General features: G+C 36.0%; 1 protein-coding gene and 1 long non-coding RNA gene across 2 annotated transcripts; one reads left to right on the top strand and one right to left on the bottom strand.

Moving 5' to 3' along the window:
- Nucleotides 1-20: 20 nt before the first annotated feature.
- Nucleotides 21-15487, top strand: FANCB (FA complementation group B). The gene is made up of 9 exons (XM_032983886.2): nucleotides 21-350; nucleotides 907-1945; nucleotides 2876-3028; nucleotides 3551-3640; nucleotides 8190-8318; nucleotides 9165-9331; nucleotides 11460-11914; nucleotides 12769-13006; nucleotides 15009-15487. Exons 2-9 carry the CDS (start codon nucleotides 1010-1012, stop codon nucleotides 15427-15429), a joined length of 2589 nt encoding a protein of 862 aa, XP_032839777.2. The 5' UTR covers nucleotides 21-350; nucleotides 907-1009; the 3' UTR covers nucleotides 15430-15487.
- LOC122152964 lies at nucleotides 11657-17193 on the bottom strand. The gene is made up of 3 exons (XR_006164978.1): nucleotides 17072-17193; nucleotides 16729-16854; nucleotides 11657-11763 (listed from the first exon to the last, which is right to left on the bottom strand). It is a non-coding gene; the product is annotated as an uncharacterized LOC122152964 (long non-coding RNA).
- Nucleotides 17194-17814: the final 621 nt, after the last annotated feature.

The following is a 17814-nucleotide window of genomic DNA, read 5'->3' as shown; positions in this document are numbered from 1 at the left end:
CGCTGCCTTCCCCCTTCTGCCCCGCCTCCCCTCGCCCCCTCCACCGCCTTTCCGCGGCCGGGGCGGGCGCCGGGCAGGGCCTCGCCGGCGCGGAGCCCGCGGTCGCTGCTGCTCCCTAGGAGCTGGCGTGGCCCCTGCCGGGCCAGTCGGGGAGACCGTTAACGGTTGCCAACGGCTTTCGGAGACGGGATCCGGGCTGGGGCCTGCTGCCGCCGTGGGAGCCGCTGGGCGCGGGGACGGGGGCGGTACTGGGGCCCCCCCTCAGCCAGCCGAGGGGGGGGCTGCCCTGCCGGGGCGTCTGAGCCAGGCGAGGGGCGCCGGTTCCTACCCCGAAAGTCGAGCGAAACTTGGTGAGACTGCTGCGCTTCCCTCGGGGTCCCCGGGGTCTTGTCTGGTGGAGGGAGGGAGCCCACTCGGCCGCAGATTGGCTGCAGTCTTCCCCAGAGAGCTTTCTCCTTAAAGAGCCTATATAATTTTAGCTGAGAATTAATTATATTTATTAATAAAGCCTACACTTGAGGGAGCGCTCTTAAATTTGAGAATTGAAGCCACCCATGCATTCCAGTCCGCTCACTATACTTGTGGAGCTGACACCTTCAATTCAGTCACACGCACAGGGCATGTATAATTTGACTTGTTTTCTTTTAATTTATATTAAGTTATGTAGCTTTTGATGAGCAGCAAATTCATGCTTTGGTAAAAAAATACATTTCTGAAATATGTTTCCATTACTTAAATCTCTCAGTACAAAATTGCTTAACTTCATTTTAATCTATGAGATTAAAGCACATGCTGGCCTCATTCTGAAATTAGTGTATGTCATTGCTTTGCAATGTATAGTTTTTCTTAAGGATCAGTGCAGCTAGTCCCAGAACGATTTAACTTTTTTGTTGTTTGCTTTTGTAGATGGAAAATGGCCAGATAGGTTAAAATTTCCACAGAGAAATAATCATGGGAAAAATGGTGATGCATACATTTTTCTTGTAGAGGAACATACATAAAGATAAAGATGGTTCTAGGTGAGCAAGAACAATTCTTATCCTACAATGGAGAAGTCCTTATATTTCATCTGTCAAAACCAAATCACGTGGAGGACGCAGCTGATAAAACAATGAATTTATGTGTCAGAAGAATGGCGTTCAACAGAGACACTAAAATGTTTGCTCAGAAGTCTTCTGGAGTATTCAGCATGCGTGCCAGTCACTTAAAAATGGAAATAATTTATTGTAGCTGCACAACGGATTCCAGAACCGGAATTATTCTTCCCTGCATTTTGATGAAAAAGAAAAAAAAGAACAATGTTGTCAAATACCTTTTATTGTTGCTTCACAGCTCAAATCAATTTGAGCTGTCCTTTCATTTTAAATTGGATTATGAGCTGAAAGAAGACATCAAGTTGTTCACTGGCCCTTCGGTCTTGTGGAGGCATGCCAACAAGCTGTTCTACATCTCTCCCAACACCTGCACAGTTCTAAGTGCTCCTGTTCAGCTTTCTTCTGTTGTGTGGACAGGTGAAATTGAGGATGAAGGCACTGTTGTTTTAGGGATAAGAACTGCTCACCTGTCGGATAACAAAGATGACGATGGATTTCCTACTTCAGACAGAGCCATCTGGGGTAGTGAGTTCTTTGGATACGTAATTGAAACACAAAAAACGCTAAGCGGCACATGCTTTATGCCTGATGCTTACAGCAGAGTGGTATCTTCTGTCTACGTCTGCAAGAATGAGACATTGAAAAAACAGCCCCGAATATCACTTGTCGCCATAACTCAAAAGAATCAGTTTATTTGGTTCCAAGATGGGCTCCCTAAAGCTGTTTGTGAGCTTCCTTATGAGAAACCATGTTCAGTAACAAGAGCTGTAACCAGTAGTAATGATTTGCAATTTATTGTGTCTTTTGACTCCGGAAACGTTTGTGTTGTACAAAGGGGAGAGAGTTTAAAGGTATTTGTGGCTTTAAATGGGTCCTTTTTTCTATTCTACCTTTTTCTGTATACATTGTCTTACTGGAAGTTTCTGTGACTGAAAAGCTACATGTTTAAATCCTACAGATTATTTTTTTTTTCTTGGTTCTTCCTAAAGTATGTCTAAAGTGTAATGTATGAGCTTGTTTTGCTTTCATTGCTTGCTTATATATCTGAAAATTAACCCAGGATTCTATTATTTAATAATATATTTTATGAATCTGAGCCAAAGTTTGTGTTGCTAATTGAAAACTTTCATAGTATGAGAACTTGAAGTTATAGTTATGAGTGTGCCCACATAATTTGTGTTAAAGTAAACTGATATAATTGCAAAGCACAAACTTGGAATTTTAAACCCTTTTAAACAAAAAGTGTTGTTTCATGAAAATGAGAAGAGGCCTTGCTTTTGTTTCCTACAATCAGGAGAGACAAAGTTAACTGCTAGGGTTTTGTAATACTCTGGCAAGAAGACTTACATAACTCAGGAAATGAAAGGTTGTCCCTCTCAGTCATCAGCGTTATTGTACAAATTTGCCTTTACCTCTCAAAAATATTTAAGTGTACAGTTCAACAAAGTTATTTCTGAATGTCAAATTTATAATGTGAAAGGTATAAGTGATCTGCAAGTATTACTGGTTCTAAATAAACGGAACAGCATTCAGCTGTTTGAGTATACTGAAAAGTGATCATCTTTGCAACCTGTACTCTGGAAAGTGATCTTTAAAGAGAAATGTCTAATTTTTCCAAGAGTTACATAGGTTCTAAATGGTAGTGAAGCATGAGAGCTTGAAACTTCTTAAAACACTGTATTCCACACACCTGAATATGTAGAAAGCAGGCTTCACCAAAACAAAATCTCAAGTAGAAGATTTATTCAAATAAATGTATTTTTAAACCTCTTCTACTGTAGGTGGCTTCCAAATGGCAAAAAGTGAAGTCTGTTCTGGTGGATGATTTTATTGGCTCTGGAAGTGAGCAACTGTTACTGCTTTTTAAGGATGACTCCAATACCGATGTGCTAAGTGCGTTCAAAATAACAGATCTTGGAACGGTCAACTATGCAGTAAGTTCAGCTTGCCTTTTTTCAGCTACTCAGTCTGTGTTTACTAAATTAAGAAAACCTCAAGAAATCATTAAAGTATTGGTGCGAAGTGAAATTGGATGTCTGCTGTGAAATGCCCTGAAGTTTGAATACACAATGTTCTGTGATGTAATCATAAATTATCTGAAGAGATTATTCTACTTCCTTGATAGCAGCAATGTTCTTTTGGGAGATTAAAATAGTACGGTTGCAAATGCTTTACATATGTAACAGGTTTGCTACAAAGTTTACCTTTTGGCTAAGTTCTCTTAATTAAGGACATAATGCTTGTTAATTATCTTCTCATAATTGGGTCTTTCCATTATGTACTATCAACCTCTAATTGCTTTCAGAAGATAAGATTTTTCTTATAAAATAGAGTGATTCTTCTTGTTTTCTGTATTTTCCCCCAGGTTTTTAAAATGCTGTGTAACAATCTGTACCTTACTTTCAGCTTTTAATTAATTCAGGGTTTGGTTTTGTTTTTGTTTTTTTTTTTTTTAGAGTGGTATTAATTATAAACATGTTCCTGCTGCAGAAGGATTGCAAGAGAATAGTTTGCTTACTGTCCGAGCCCTTAAAACAAGATTACAGGTTTGTACTCAATAATTCTGCCTCCATATTTTCTCTAAATTACTTTTCTGTATCATTTAGTTATCTAAAGTGTGAGTTTAATGGTACTGTTTTTATTGGACAAGTGGTTCAGGGAGAAGACAACGTTGTTAAGTATCCATTCTTGAATGAGTGGTAGCCTGTGTTTCATTTTTCTCTGTCATTACAAATGCATTTGGGTAATTGGAAGAGTCCAATATTAATTAAAATTTTGAGATCATGCCGAAGTTATCCTACCAAAGCTTCATAACGGTCACGTTATTCATATATGTTTAAATACCAGTTTAATAGCATTAGAACATTTACTTTTGCTCCACATTATGGTAGTGCCAGGTTCCCAGTGAGTGCTGATGAGTGGCAGTTAATCCTGAAGATAAAGAAGAGTGTTATGGTCTGTGTCTTTGTCCATGGACTTCAATGAAGCTGGCTTTTACTTTTGCCCAAATTAGTGACCATGGTTATTTCACCACCTGCTGATGTTTTTCCTCCTGTTACAAGCAGTTTTATAAGGATAATTTTGCAAAGTACAGTTGGTAAAGCTAAAATGTATCCTTTTAATTAGCATAATTTATAAAACAAGCTGGAGGGAACCTGCCAGAGTCCAAGTAATCAGAGGGAATATATAATCTCCCTTCTTTCTACATTTCATCCCGTTAGTAAACATCCAGCATACTCTCCAAGATGTTCTTTTTCAGCATTGTGTGTTGGCCTATACCAAATGGGTAATAATTGACAAAATAGGAAGATTCTTTAAAGAAAAAGAGCTTTAGGAGATAGTGTAAATATCAAATTGAGTCAATGATGGGAGGCTACTGTTAGTTGCCTAAGAATGCTTTAAATATGAGATAGGAGGTAATTATTCCCATCATTTGAGAAGTAGTGAAAAGTTAAGTAGGATATTGTGGCCATTTTATCTCCAGCTTTTAAAAATGAAGGAAATTAACTGGCAAAAGTTTAGTACTGGAAATAAAGGAGGACTATGACCCATACGGAAAAGACCGAATTAAAAAAAAAAAAAATTCTAGTTCTAATTACAAGAGAGATGTCTAAAGAGATAGTATAGATCTTCTAAAAGGTAAAAGCTGATGTTTGGAGAACACTGAACAATATTTTTTTTCCCTTTCTGGAAGGCACAAGAAAATAGGAGTTGGATTAATTTCAAGGACCTCCTGAGGCTCCTTCCAACCCTACATTTTTACAGGTCTTCAGTTTGCATGTTGGAGGCCTATTGCAGAAGTGCAAGCTTCCTTACAAATGCATTTTTTTTTTCTGTTTCTGGATTCTTTTGGATAATGCTGCACTCTTTCCGTACTCATTACATTACTCCTCTGCAAAACAGAAATTAGTTTCAATCTCTCTCATTTGTTACTCCATCTACTGTTGTAATGAAGATTGTCCACCCTCCCATTGACAGATGTACATTCTGTGTAACTGTGTTCTATGGCTTTGTTCTTTTAATACACCAACTGGCTTTCATCTGTACAGCTCTGAATTTTTGTTAGGATCAAACTAATAGTCTGGTTTGCCCGTTCTACTGGTTCTGCTGGAAACAAGCCACTGCCTGGAGATTTCATGTATCATGTGTTGATAAAGTTCTTAGAGAGACACAGAATCCTTTATAAGACCTAATTTATTTATTTACTTATTTTAAGATCTTTTTGATCTCTAATTTTTGAAGTCACATGCTAGCATAAGCATTGTAAGCAAATTGAAAATCTCATGTGTTAATGCTGTAAATCTTTGAAATTGTCATGCTGATGAATTTGGAAATAGGTATAGATATTTCTTTTTAACCTTACTGTTGCCTTCCTTGTTGAGCAACCTTGTTCTGTATGTTTCCTTAAACAGTGAAATACTCTTGCTGGTTTTTGTCTTCTGATGTATAACTGAATCTTAAGGATGATTGTTTTGATGCAATAGTGCATGGATCCTGCTTAGCTTGGGAATTTCCAAAGGTTATTTAGCCTTGGAATGGTGTCTCTTGATATTTATCATCAAAATTCAGGTCTTTTAGAAATTTGCAATCTAATTATGCTTTGACAGTCTGTATGGAAGCTGGTCTGATGAATGAAATAGCAGATGTAGCCCTTTTTCATATTCTGTTGCTTACCCCTTATTTCACATCTGCATAACTGTTTTTTAGCCATGTGAGAACTTCGTCAGGACCGAATTATGGTCCACTACATATAAGTAGGCTGCCTTTAAGTTATACACAGCAATACATATAAGTTGCATTTTGCAGGTAGTGAAATGAAAAAATATATCAGTCTGAATTTTTAAACTGTTCTCTGTTTATCTTGTATACAGTCTTTTGGGCCTGAGTCCAGCCTTTTCTACTCTGAAGATTTGTTTTCTTTAACACTCATTTTAGTATCTTCAGAAGATGACTTCCTTTGGCAGAGTACTGCAGTTATATTACAACAGCTGAGGCTATGGGGGTTTTCAAGGTTTTAGTTTGCTGTTCAGGCAGAAACACCACGACGCAAAAGTGTCTTTTTATGTCCGCTGTCCTGTTCTACCCCCAAGTATTTAACTATTTTGTAAGGATTATAATGCCAAATTCTTTTACCTATAATTAACTTGTTTCCTTTGACTTGCTTTGTCTCTTTTGGGGCAGGTATTTTTCAATCCTTACTGATGTTTTATTGAATGGCTGCAATGTCTAATTGTTTTGTCCTCTTTCTGATAATGTTGATTTGGTGGTGGGTAGAAGGTGATTTAAGAAATGTTCTGTACATTTGATTTTTATTACTATTTTTAGTTTAAGTATTTATTTTTCCATCTGTTGCTGTGGATTGACCCATTTTTTTTGTTACTTTTTCATAAGGGATTCTAGTCACTCGAAAAACATAGAACCCGTTATTTACCATATGAGCAGCTTCAGCCTATAGATCTCTGAATTATGTTCCTGTCTGGCTTTTTTGTCTACTTTTTCCATTTTACCTTTGCTTTTCCAAATATTTTTTAGTCTTATCAATCATGAATCTTCCTTTCCATTTTCTTTCCTTTTTAAAAGTGCTGCAGTTCTTGGTTCAGTAGTTTTAGTTCTGTATGTATGGGTACATACATAAATAATTTATAAATAATTTATTTATTTATGAGTTCTGCCGCTTTAATTGCAATCTGTCAAGGCACTTGGCTGTTCCACTTACTACTAAGCCTCTGCCTTAATTTTCTTTGCTTTTGACAGTGATTCACCTGTTCATGATAGATTTACTCACATCTCTATTGTGTTTGGCTCTGGACTGCCTTTTTTTTTTATGTTGATGTTTATTTTCTCTTTTAAGGTGAAGTAGTTTTATTTTCTTGGTGCAAAGACTGTGACTTCTGCTGATGCTTGTTGCGCCGTACATCTTGGCATATAGCAGAAAGGATGTGCATGTCACTTGTTCCAGAGAGAGTTGATGGGGGCACTACCCAGGATTGGGTTTGCCATGTGGTAAATTTCACGTCTCTTCCTTGTGTTGCTTTATGAGGAAAAAGGGCTTGCAAAAGTCAGGTTGGTCAGCAAGCATACATCAGTGAATCTTTGGCTGTTTTGACTGATTCTCAGTCTGCGCTTCCCCATTTGCTTTCTGTTTCTCAGTTGTTTATACCAGAGTTGTTCACCAATGGGAGTAAATAATGGTTTGGTATTCTGATAAGCTCAATCAGGAAGGTATTGTAGAATCATCTTTGTTCTTAACTCTTTTCTTCTCCTGACTCAAATCTAACACTAGATTATTGCTTGGATTCTGATACTTAAGATGCGTGTTTTGGTAGGTGGCAAATACATTTTTTACAGAACTTGCCATGAGGAATGCTACTGGCTCTAAATGCCCTTTACCGTTGCATCTTGAGCAGAGGACATCACTTTGCTTACATGAAGTGCTTCTTATTCAGACTTGTCAGTTGGTTATGATTGATCCTGATTAGTGTTTTGGGGTTTTTTGGGGGGTTGGGAGGAGGGAATTTTGGCTTTCCATTGGTGAGCTTTGTTCTCTCCTTGGCAACATTGGACTCCTCAGGATCTTGCTTTCCAGACAATAGCTTTTGAGGAGCTTTCTTTAAAATCTAAGAAGCTGGTGCTGGTGTGCTTCTTTTGCTGCTTCTATTTTTTATTTTTTTTTAACTGAGACGCAGCCTGCATGTATGTCTGTTTGTAAAACTGTCTATTCTTCAATATATTTACTTGACCAATAATGAATATAATTCTTGAGAAGAAATCAAAACCAATATCAGTGGAAGAGTGAAACAGGAATAATAATGAAAGGGATGAATGTCTACATAATTTGATAAAATTTACCTTAGAAGTTTATCTTAAACTCTAGGTTTAATATTGAGAGACCAAGATTCTTAGAATCATATTTAGGCAGCAGAGTAGCTTGGCTTGAACATTTTTTAGAAGCATTACTTGAGGAACACCAGGACCTTGACTTGTGATACTTACATAAAAACGGAAAGCTGAAAAGATATCTTGGTAACATCAATATCAGTTCTTATTTGCAGTAGACCTAAGCATAAGTCTAATGGTCATTTTTATCTTTTACAGGCTGGTTGCACCTCTGTTCGAGAGTTACAGCAGCATTTAGGACTCAAAAAGAGGGTTATTCTTGAATCTTGCAGAGCATTAATAGATCTTGTTGAAGAAAGAACCCATATTCTACCAACTGCAAAAGAGGTAAAATGCAGAAGAGAGTACAGATCACTTCTGAGTTCTGCTGAGCCATTTGTAGAGGGTGCTTCCCTCAACCACTTGTTACTTTCACCTGTAGGGAGTGCCACTATCAAAACTCATTAATCTGCTTTTTGAGTCTGGTTCATCACCTTAACCTGTCAATGTATGTAGATAAGAGTAAATTTAGTTGTCTTTACTTGAAATTGATTTGCACAATACCTCCTGCAAACTGAGTTGTCTGGAAAAGTAACCTCAAACAAAAAGTTAGTGACAAACAGTAGGGGGAGTGTACAGTTTTAATTGGCACAGTTGCCTATATATTGAATATCTGTCTCTGCTCTAACATGTTACAAAAAATGAGCTGTAAGCAAAATTGGTTTTATAATGAGGGCAGAGTGAACTGTGGGCTGAGAAGGTGATGGAGGTTGGGAAAATGATATCTTAATATGTTGCTCAAAAGAAGCCTCCTACTTTACTTGAAGTTGGTCTCCCTTTCACTTAATGCTCTGGACCCTTTCAAGTCAGCCAGGTTTAGACAAGAAAATTTTAAGCAATTAATGCAGTGATATAAAATAAATTCTGGTACCTTAAATCTTGTTTGGACAATTAGTTGTATGTGATGTTTGTAAGGAGAGTATGAGTTGTGCTTTTCATGATATCAAGTGTTTTAGGAAAATGCAATTCTATCTTTTGAATCTATTGTAGAGAATAAACTAGTCTATATAGATTTTATTTTGTGTATCTTAAAAGCACTTCCAGCAATCATTTGTGGTAAAACACAACGTAATGCAGTATAAAAAGAACGAATATCTCCACTTAATTTATCTAAAAAAAATGTTTTTCTGTAAGGAAGGTCTTGTCTCTCTCTGGGATGATGTAGAAAATCCTCCTCATTCTCTTAGTAAAGAGACATCATTGGCGCCTAAAGTCCCAGAGCACTTCATAGAGAAATTGTGGCAGCGTGTTGTGGGTGACAGCTTGGTAGTTGGAGTAAAACTAACTGAATCATTTTACTTGTAAGTATATAAATTTATCTAATAATTTCACTGAGTAGTTTCATAGAAACTGAATTTGCAGAATAAGCTCTGCAGTAGCTATAGTGGATTTTTGAGCTTTGAACTTTCTCATTTTGAACATCTGTATATAAAGTGTTTTGAGTGTGTGCTTTGTCAGTATTGTTGCTGCTGATTGTCTCTTTCTAGCACTGTGCAAAAAATCACATTGTATAGCCAAAAATCAGTTGTGTAAGTATAACCACATTATTACTGGAGGCTTTTTACAACAGAGTTTTCTTTGACAAAAATGATAGTTCCTTATAGTTCATGTTGACATAGCTATGCTGACATCAGTATGTGGTCTAGATAAAGCTCTGCCTTAGCTATAGAGTTCCTGATGCCTTACTGTTAATATCTTGCCTTTCCTAAGTAGTAGCTTGCTTAAAGTAGTGAAAAAGAAAACATTTTCAATTCTCTGATCAACTTAAATACTCAGCTTTTGAATTGAACTGTGCTACAGTCAAGTATCTAATCAAATAAAATATTTGCTAAGCTTATGTATTGTGTAAAGTACATGGATCAATCAGCCTTACAATACTTAAACCTTCAAAATGATTTGTTTATTCTTATTATTGTCTTTAAAATTACTTGTTTATTATGTTCATTTTAATTGCTCAATTCTAGTTGTAACAACTACTTATGTAACTTTGCCCTTACCGTGAGGGAACTTTGGAACACCACTTAAAAAAAAACAGGATTACATGAAACATAAATTTATGATGTGTGTTGTGTAATATAAACTTTGGTGGAGTCAGAACTTACCTTTTGAGCCATATTCCCACAAGCAGTGTAGCTGAGACTGTGTTTGGGTAAGCTTAAAGACTATTGATGCCACTGAAAATCATTCAACTGGTTGGGAGGGAGCTGACCTGTTACGCCCTTTGGCCATTCTGCTGGAGCTGCGGGTATATTATTTCTCAACTGCCAGATCGCTATAACTTTACAAAAAAGTTGACCTCATCTTCTTGACAGTCTCTTTTAAGAGCCACTGAGGCAAGAGATTGGTTTTGCCTTTCCAATGTTTATTTTTTTTTAGCTTTGATGATGATGACTTTGTTTTTGAAAATGAAATACTGAATTCTTGTATAGCTTTAGAAATCCTTAGAAAATTTGGAACCATTCTTTAAAAAACAGCTGCAATATTGCCTTCTCCTCCATTTTTACAGTTGCGAAAAGATCTGTGAAGATGAAGTAATTTGTCAAAGGATACCTGGTAGGCTGGCAGCAGAAACTAGGTCTTCTGGGCTTCAGTTCAGTACTATATAGTGACCTGTGTTTTTTGGGGAAAAGTGCTTGCTTTCTTTCCACCCCCAACACTAAGTCTTCACTGATTATTTTTGTGCTTCCTACTAACGCAAGATTGCAGTGATGTTTTAGATTTCATTATAAGGTGGTGATACTTCTTCATAAAGAAAATCAGATATTCATAAGACATTCAGATGTCAGTGACATCTTCACACTGAATTGAATGATAGAATAAAATTTTAATAAAGAGAGTACCTGAAACAGTAATATTAGGATTTCATTGAAAGAACCCTCTGTTGAATAAATAAAGTACTTCCTACATTTCAGAAAATTACTGCACATTTAAGGTAATAGTATTTTTAAACCTTTTTTTTACTCTCTATGTTCAATTTTGTTTGACTATCTATAAAACAATATAGAACATCAGAAGGGCTTTTAATTGTCAAAGAGGACAGAATCGATACTTTCTGTGATTTTTTATTAAAAGAAAGTTAAGTCTTTAAGAATAAATCAGAAATGTCATAGACTATCTGCATGGGTTATGTGGAATTTTCAACATTTTCTGTGTGAATTAGACATCCAGATTCTTTCAGTTGAAATGAAATATCTGACTCCTAGAAGCTCTTACAAAATTCAGTCCACGTTTTGAAAATCTTTATACTAAGCTTAGATGAAATAGTCATTTGAAGGACTTACACTCCTTGCACAGTCTATGACTTAACCTGGAATGATATTGGAGTTTGTAGTAGTCTTAAATGTCTGTATATATCTGCAAAGTTCTGGTTATATATCAGAAGGCAAAATACAAACTGGAAGTGCAGTCATCTTATATGGATTTTCACAGGTCACTGAGTGATATCAGTTTATCTTTAGTGATGGATCAAGACTTCTCTTCAATTTCTCCGATTATCAAGTGTCAAAATAAAATCATTAAGCTGAACAAAGCCTTCTCAGCATTGGCTGTCTCCTCATGTCAAATGGAGCCTCCTCCAAAAAAGATGAAATTGGACTTGCACAGCAAGAATGATTTGAAAAAAGAGTTTCCTGAGAGATGTTCAAGGGTTCAGCTGGATGGAGCAAAGACAATCATTGCTGTTACCAGCCTTTCACCATTACTGGCATTTCATCGTGTATGTTGCATAGTTCTTCTACATGCAAAGAAACAAAACCACCAGAATGATAGTTTACTGGAGAGCAAAAAGATAACCGTACTCTGTGGGAAAATTTTGTTAAGTCTGGAAGATATTTCAGATGGAAAATATACAGTAAAGATGCTAAGGAATAAAAGTTACTGTACAGGTAAATGGATTGATATAATTTGGATTCATAAATATATGGTTGATTCTTCTGGTTGCTCTAGGTGATGCCAAGCTAAGTTTTCAAGGTGTAATCTCATCTGTTTCTTTGAACACAAACTGCATAGACCTTTTGGGAATTAAAAGCTGGGTGAAATACAAGACAGAACATTTTTCAAAATGGAAAAAATGTTAAGTGATTTGCTGTAAGGTTTTGTGCTAGCGTTGGTGCTGAAGTGTATCTGGAAAGGTTAATTTTGAAGATAAGTGAGTACAGAATGCAGAAACCTGTGGTTTTTTCTATAAATAAGATACTGTTGATTAGATACATAGATTTTTTTTTTTTCTGGCATAGTATTACTTCTTAAATAATACCAAAGTAATTGAGGCTTTTCCTCATCTACACCTCTATTAAGGTCATTTATTTTCCTTTCTTTTAATATGCCTGATTGAGTTGATTTTGAACTGGGCTTCCGCTCATGTAGCGAAATATCCTTTTGATAGTTTGCAATTAATTTTAATTTCTTTCTTCCTTTTGTGCTGTATCATTGGCTAAAGCCAACATGCCATCTTACTATCACAGGAAGCTATTAATAGTCATCTTTTGGTAAGGTGGCATTTATCTTTAGAGCCTTCATTATGTAGGTGGGGCTCTGTTAATCAGATAAATATTTTGCTTGACAGAAGTAGGTATAAGAATTTAGGTGAGAAAAAAAAATTCCCCCAAAATGCCTTGAATGCAAGTGCAAACTCTTCATGTAAAACTGGGAGTGTGAACAAAAAATCTAAGCACATTTAATGCATGCAACATGATCAAAATATTTAGGTCAAGCATCTTTTTACTGTATTTTGTTGCAGGTTCCATGGAAGATATACTTGCTGTCCTTGCAGTATCTGTCAGATTCTCCTTTCAGATTGTGTCTTCTGACTGCACACTGACTCCAGTAAATTCATGGCTACTGGGAGAAATGAAGTGCACACCATTTAAGGCATGCCATGACAATATATTCTGTCATAAAGCAGGAAATATGTATGGTACAGTTTTTAAGTGGACGCTGAAAAATCCATTTGAAGGAGTTCTAACATTATTTTGCAGGTAAAATTGCTCAAAAAGTGTAAAGTATGTTCATCTTGCATACACACTTTTTTATCTTTACACTATTTCTTACTGGTACCATGGACACCAGCCAAAATCATAACCAACAGGCTTCCAATATGACGATATGATAACCATCAGCAATAACAGAATTATTTTAAAATCAGAACTATGGCAGAACCTGAACTGCAGTGTTTAATTTTGTCTAGGCTGATAGAACTTTGAATTACAAATTAGCTTAGTCTCCATTAATATCTGCTTGGTACTATTTCATTTGTTCATTTCACTACATCATAATTTTATATTCATTTTTCTTAAATTGTTCTTAGTATAATATATAAATTTTCTTCAACGTGTTGATTTAAAAAAAATTCCTTAAGGGGATGTTAAAAACAAAACAAAAAGAAACCCAAACAAACAAGAAGCCCCAAGTTATACTAAATCTAAATTTACTGCAATGCCATTTTGTAGTTTAGTACTGCAATATAAATTTAGTCTAATTTTGTAAATGTTTCTGATATATTTATTTCTTATCTACCATGATATTGAAAAGGAAATAATCTGAAGTGTCTCAGTGATTTCCTTTTCTTATGTAGAATCTTGGACAAATGTCTATAAAATTTTCTAAACCAGTGTACACAAGTTAGTAATACTGCCATAATTTATGATTAGATGGGTAAGGCTCACAACATAAAAAGTACTTCTGAAATACTGACAAACATTGCTTGTGCTGAACAGTTCAAGCTAAAATATAAAAGAAAGAAAAGGTATATCTCTTAAGAGTCTTTAGTTTATAGTGAGGTTCAATCTTTTACTCAAATTAGGAATTGTTTTTCTTCTGGAAAGGCTGAAATGTTTAAAAAATCAATCAGTAAAATGTTAAGCCTCAAGACTTTTTGTTCCTTTTGAAAAGTTAGGTTACTTGATGCTACTCGCTTTTGATCCAATTTATATTAATAGTTAGTGAGCTGCATGTTTACAGTGTAACTATGAGTGTATTTTCTACCTCTGTTTTTTCTATCTTTGGATTGATGTGTTACCCAACTAGGATATTTCTGTGATAGATGGGAGATACTGACTATTCTTTTTCACAGCTTTTCAGAACCAAAATAAACAATATCTGTTATAAGTAGTGGAATGTTAAGATAACTAAGTATAGAACTAAGAAATAGAAGTACTTTAAGGAAAAATGCCTTTCTGATCTGTGTGAGAAAATGAGCTACTTGATGTTTGTAGGGGTTTTGGGGTGGATTGGTTGGTTGGTTTCTTTTTGGTGGGTTGGGTTTCTTTCTGAGATAATTTTTTTTTTTTTTTTTTTACATCAAAAGACATCTTCCAAGGAGTTTATCTGGGCATACACTGGAAATAAGACTTTGGACAAACTACATTCTTCTTAGAATGAGGAGTGTGTCACTGTCATCTGTGCTACACTGGTATCCAGGAGAGTAGGTTCCCTGATGATTACCAGCACTATTTTATCTTGGTTTCTTAATTTTGAATGTCTGATTTTTAAGTGCAACTTTCCCTCTCCAGTGACCATTTGAAACAGACAAGCTGTGGGCCACCTCACAGCCATGCTGTGCATACCTATTGATAGTGACAATCTATGAATATCAGTGACTTTTTTTCCTGCCTCTAAATGTAGACCAGACAACACATTTCCTTCATGCTATTGCATGGTCCTTCACATACAATGGATTGCTTCTTAAAGAAACAAGTGACTCATGTAATCCTAATCATGGATATGTATTTTAGCATAGAATATTTATATTGCTGAAGTTTGCTTAGCATCCATTCTTTTGACATACAGTGGCTAGTGTGCACACCATTAGAAAGCCCTTGCTTACTCTTATATGTACAGTACACATAATACTTAAAACCATAATCAGCCTAAGTTTTTTCCCTGTTTGATTTAAAGTATATTTGGTTTATTTTTCACTACAAAATTTTGAAGAAATAAGGTAGCTTTAATAATAATCATCATCATTATCTTATTTTACAGAAATCTGACTGTCTTGTTCCAGTGCCTTCATAGCCTTATTAGAGTTCTCCCACCAAGATGTGATGTAAAACTCCTGAGATATGGAAGAAAAAGTGTACTTACTGAACAGTTAGCACTGTCTTTGGAAAAGGAAATGCTCACCTCAAGGAGTTCATTCTTCTCAAAAGAAAGTAAAGCCGAAAACAGTTTGACATGGGGGAATGAGCATGGCAAGAAAATCAGTGATGCTTCTGTGGCTTCTTTACTGGACAGTGAGGAAGGAGTTCAGCAATTCAGAAAGAAGCTTCAGAATGAACGGGAAGAGAGTATGCTAAGTATGAATCAAACAATGAATGGTGCCCTTTACCAGGAAATTGCTTTGAAAATAGCAGAAGCTCAGCTTAGTTCAGATATGATTGTGTGGCAACTGAGCAAGTCCTAGAAACTATTCACTAAATTTATTTAGAATAAAGTTTTATTAAAATTATACTATTAAATAATATCTATATTTTCAGCGGTGCTTTTATTTTTATTCTATAGCTCAGTTATTTCTACAGGTAGATACTGGTACTTTGGTTGATGACTTGTAGCTGGTTTGGCAAGAATTTAATATTAAATATAGCTGAGTCATTATTTTGTTACAGATTTTGAAAATATTATTTTTAATGCCTTTCCTAATAAGTCCTATTCCAAAGTCATAATTCTTGAACTACAAATGAGCTATATTAGAAAATTTGACAAGCACATACTGTTTAAAATAGTCCTATTAAACTTGAAAAATAACTGTTTACACAGGTAAAATTTAAGTTTTCTTTAGAAATCTTAAGTCAACTATAGAAATGATACAAGTTAAGCAACCAATTTTAATTCATAATTTGAGTATGGGGTTTGACAAATTCAAAGAAGAGGCAGCTTATCTTCGTGATATATCAAGCCTTTGAAATAACTTTTAATGATACCACTTGAGGAAGAAAACTCTGATTGTACCTTACAGCCCTATCTTCAAGAGCCCACCCTCAGATCTGAGAGATTTTAGAGTATTTATTGGAGCTGGAGAGTCAGATCAGGCCTCTTGCAAAATATCAAGAACCCATGAAGATGCACTCTGTAATAAAATACTTTCAGGTCTGAGAGGTTCCATTCCCACCCAGAATCTAGTGGTAGGGGTAATCTCATTAGTAAATCTTGGAGGAAACTGTCCTTCCTTGGACGTTAACCTAGTTTCAGTGTCAGAAGATTTGTTTGCTCATTCCCTGAGTCATAAATGATTGTCTGCGGATACTAGCTGCTTAGTGGTTTTGGCCTGTCCCAAGTATTTTAAATAATGGGCAACTCTTTGCCTATTAATCCTCCCTTCTCAGATTTGAACAAGATACCACCTATGCATCCAGGAGAACTGCCTCTGATCTTGCAGGTACTACTTGCTTAGGTAGTTACTTTTTAATAATTTTTTTTTTCCCACCATTTTTCAGCTTTGTGAGTGACAGCTCATAAAATCCCAAATCACAATAATTTGCTTCCTTTTAACCCTGCTTTATGCAAGCAAAAGATTCCTAGTGTTTGTCACCATTTTTCTAAAGCTGTCAAAATTTTGCTTTTCAGTTTTACTGTAAAGAAAGTTTTAATAGTTAATATCTGCAGCATACACTCTGACAATAAAAGTTTGGCAGGAAGAATGGAAGATAGTTATTGACTCAAAGGAACACTGACATTTCAGAATAATTGTGTATATTTTCTTTACCTGAAAGTGCAACTTCTGCATGTGTGTCTTCCAGAAGCTTGAGAGTGCTGATGTTTTCCAGTCCGAGGCATCTTCTCATATTGGCAACAGGAGTAAAACAATGCACATCTAAAGGCAAAACGCTAGCTAGAAAAACAGTAAATGAGAGAACACAGTGCTTTGTAAGTTTAACCCGGTTTAGTGGTGTCGTCTCACTTTTGAGATACTCAAAGTATTAAATGTCTCCTTTTGTGACTATACAGAAGGGAAATTTTGCATTAAGATGTCAAGAGTGCCTTAAGAAATTGTCACATGTATTCGAAACTCAGTATTTACTGGATGAGAAAGAATTGCTAAAAAATACCTTTCTTTGTCAAGCCGCAGGTCTGTTCAGCCCAAAGCTTAAGAGCTCATCGTGAGGGCTTGGCAGTCAGTTGTCACTGGAATTTCCAGAAGAAAGTTCCTGATTATAAACACTTAAATGAAGCGAAAAATCTCAAAGTGCAATCCTGTAGCTTGCAGCTAAGGGCAAGACCTTGGTAAACCAGCTGAGCAGAAACTTTCAGAGCAACAAAGCTACTATTCAGCTCAGGGCACTTGAAGGAGTTTATGCAAAGCAGTGTAAACAGTCCAGCAGTTGATTTTTATTAGCACTCCTGTAGCAGCCTGATGTCATGTTGTAACTAACCACCATATGTCTGTCCATCTTTAAACAGAAACTTCCCCTTGTGTTCACATCCCTTTATTGAACTAGTAGAGTGGGACAAATTAAGACAAGCTGCTAAGGACAGGAGTTGCTACTTCATAATTTTATGGAGTTATTACTTATCATTACTTAAAAGCAGCAAGCAGTGAAATCACAGAAGTGTAGAAGTGAGATTATTCAAGTAGAGTAAAAACGCATATAACATGTTCTTACTAAAGAGTCTTTCCAGAGGCATGAATACTTAGTTTGCATATCATCAGATGAGATCATTAAAAGCTTCCCTAACAGCTCTAGGATTCCTGGGAGTAGTTCTCCAACTGACTAGTAATGCATAATGACATGGCACAACTTTCTGTGGCTGTGATGCAATTGATAGGTCTATTGCATGTGCATGGGAGATA

The sequence above is a fragment of the Tyto alba genome, unplaced genomic scaffold (assembly GCF_018691265.1).
Source record: "Tyto alba isolate M040663 unplaced genomic scaffold, T.alba_DEE_v4.0 Super-Scaffold_14, whole genome shotgun sequence".
Taxonomy (NCBI): Eukaryota; Metazoa; Chordata; class Aves; order Strigiformes; family Tytonidae; genus Tyto; species Tyto alba.
This window is presented reverse-complemented; position numbering and strand designations above follow the sequence as displayed.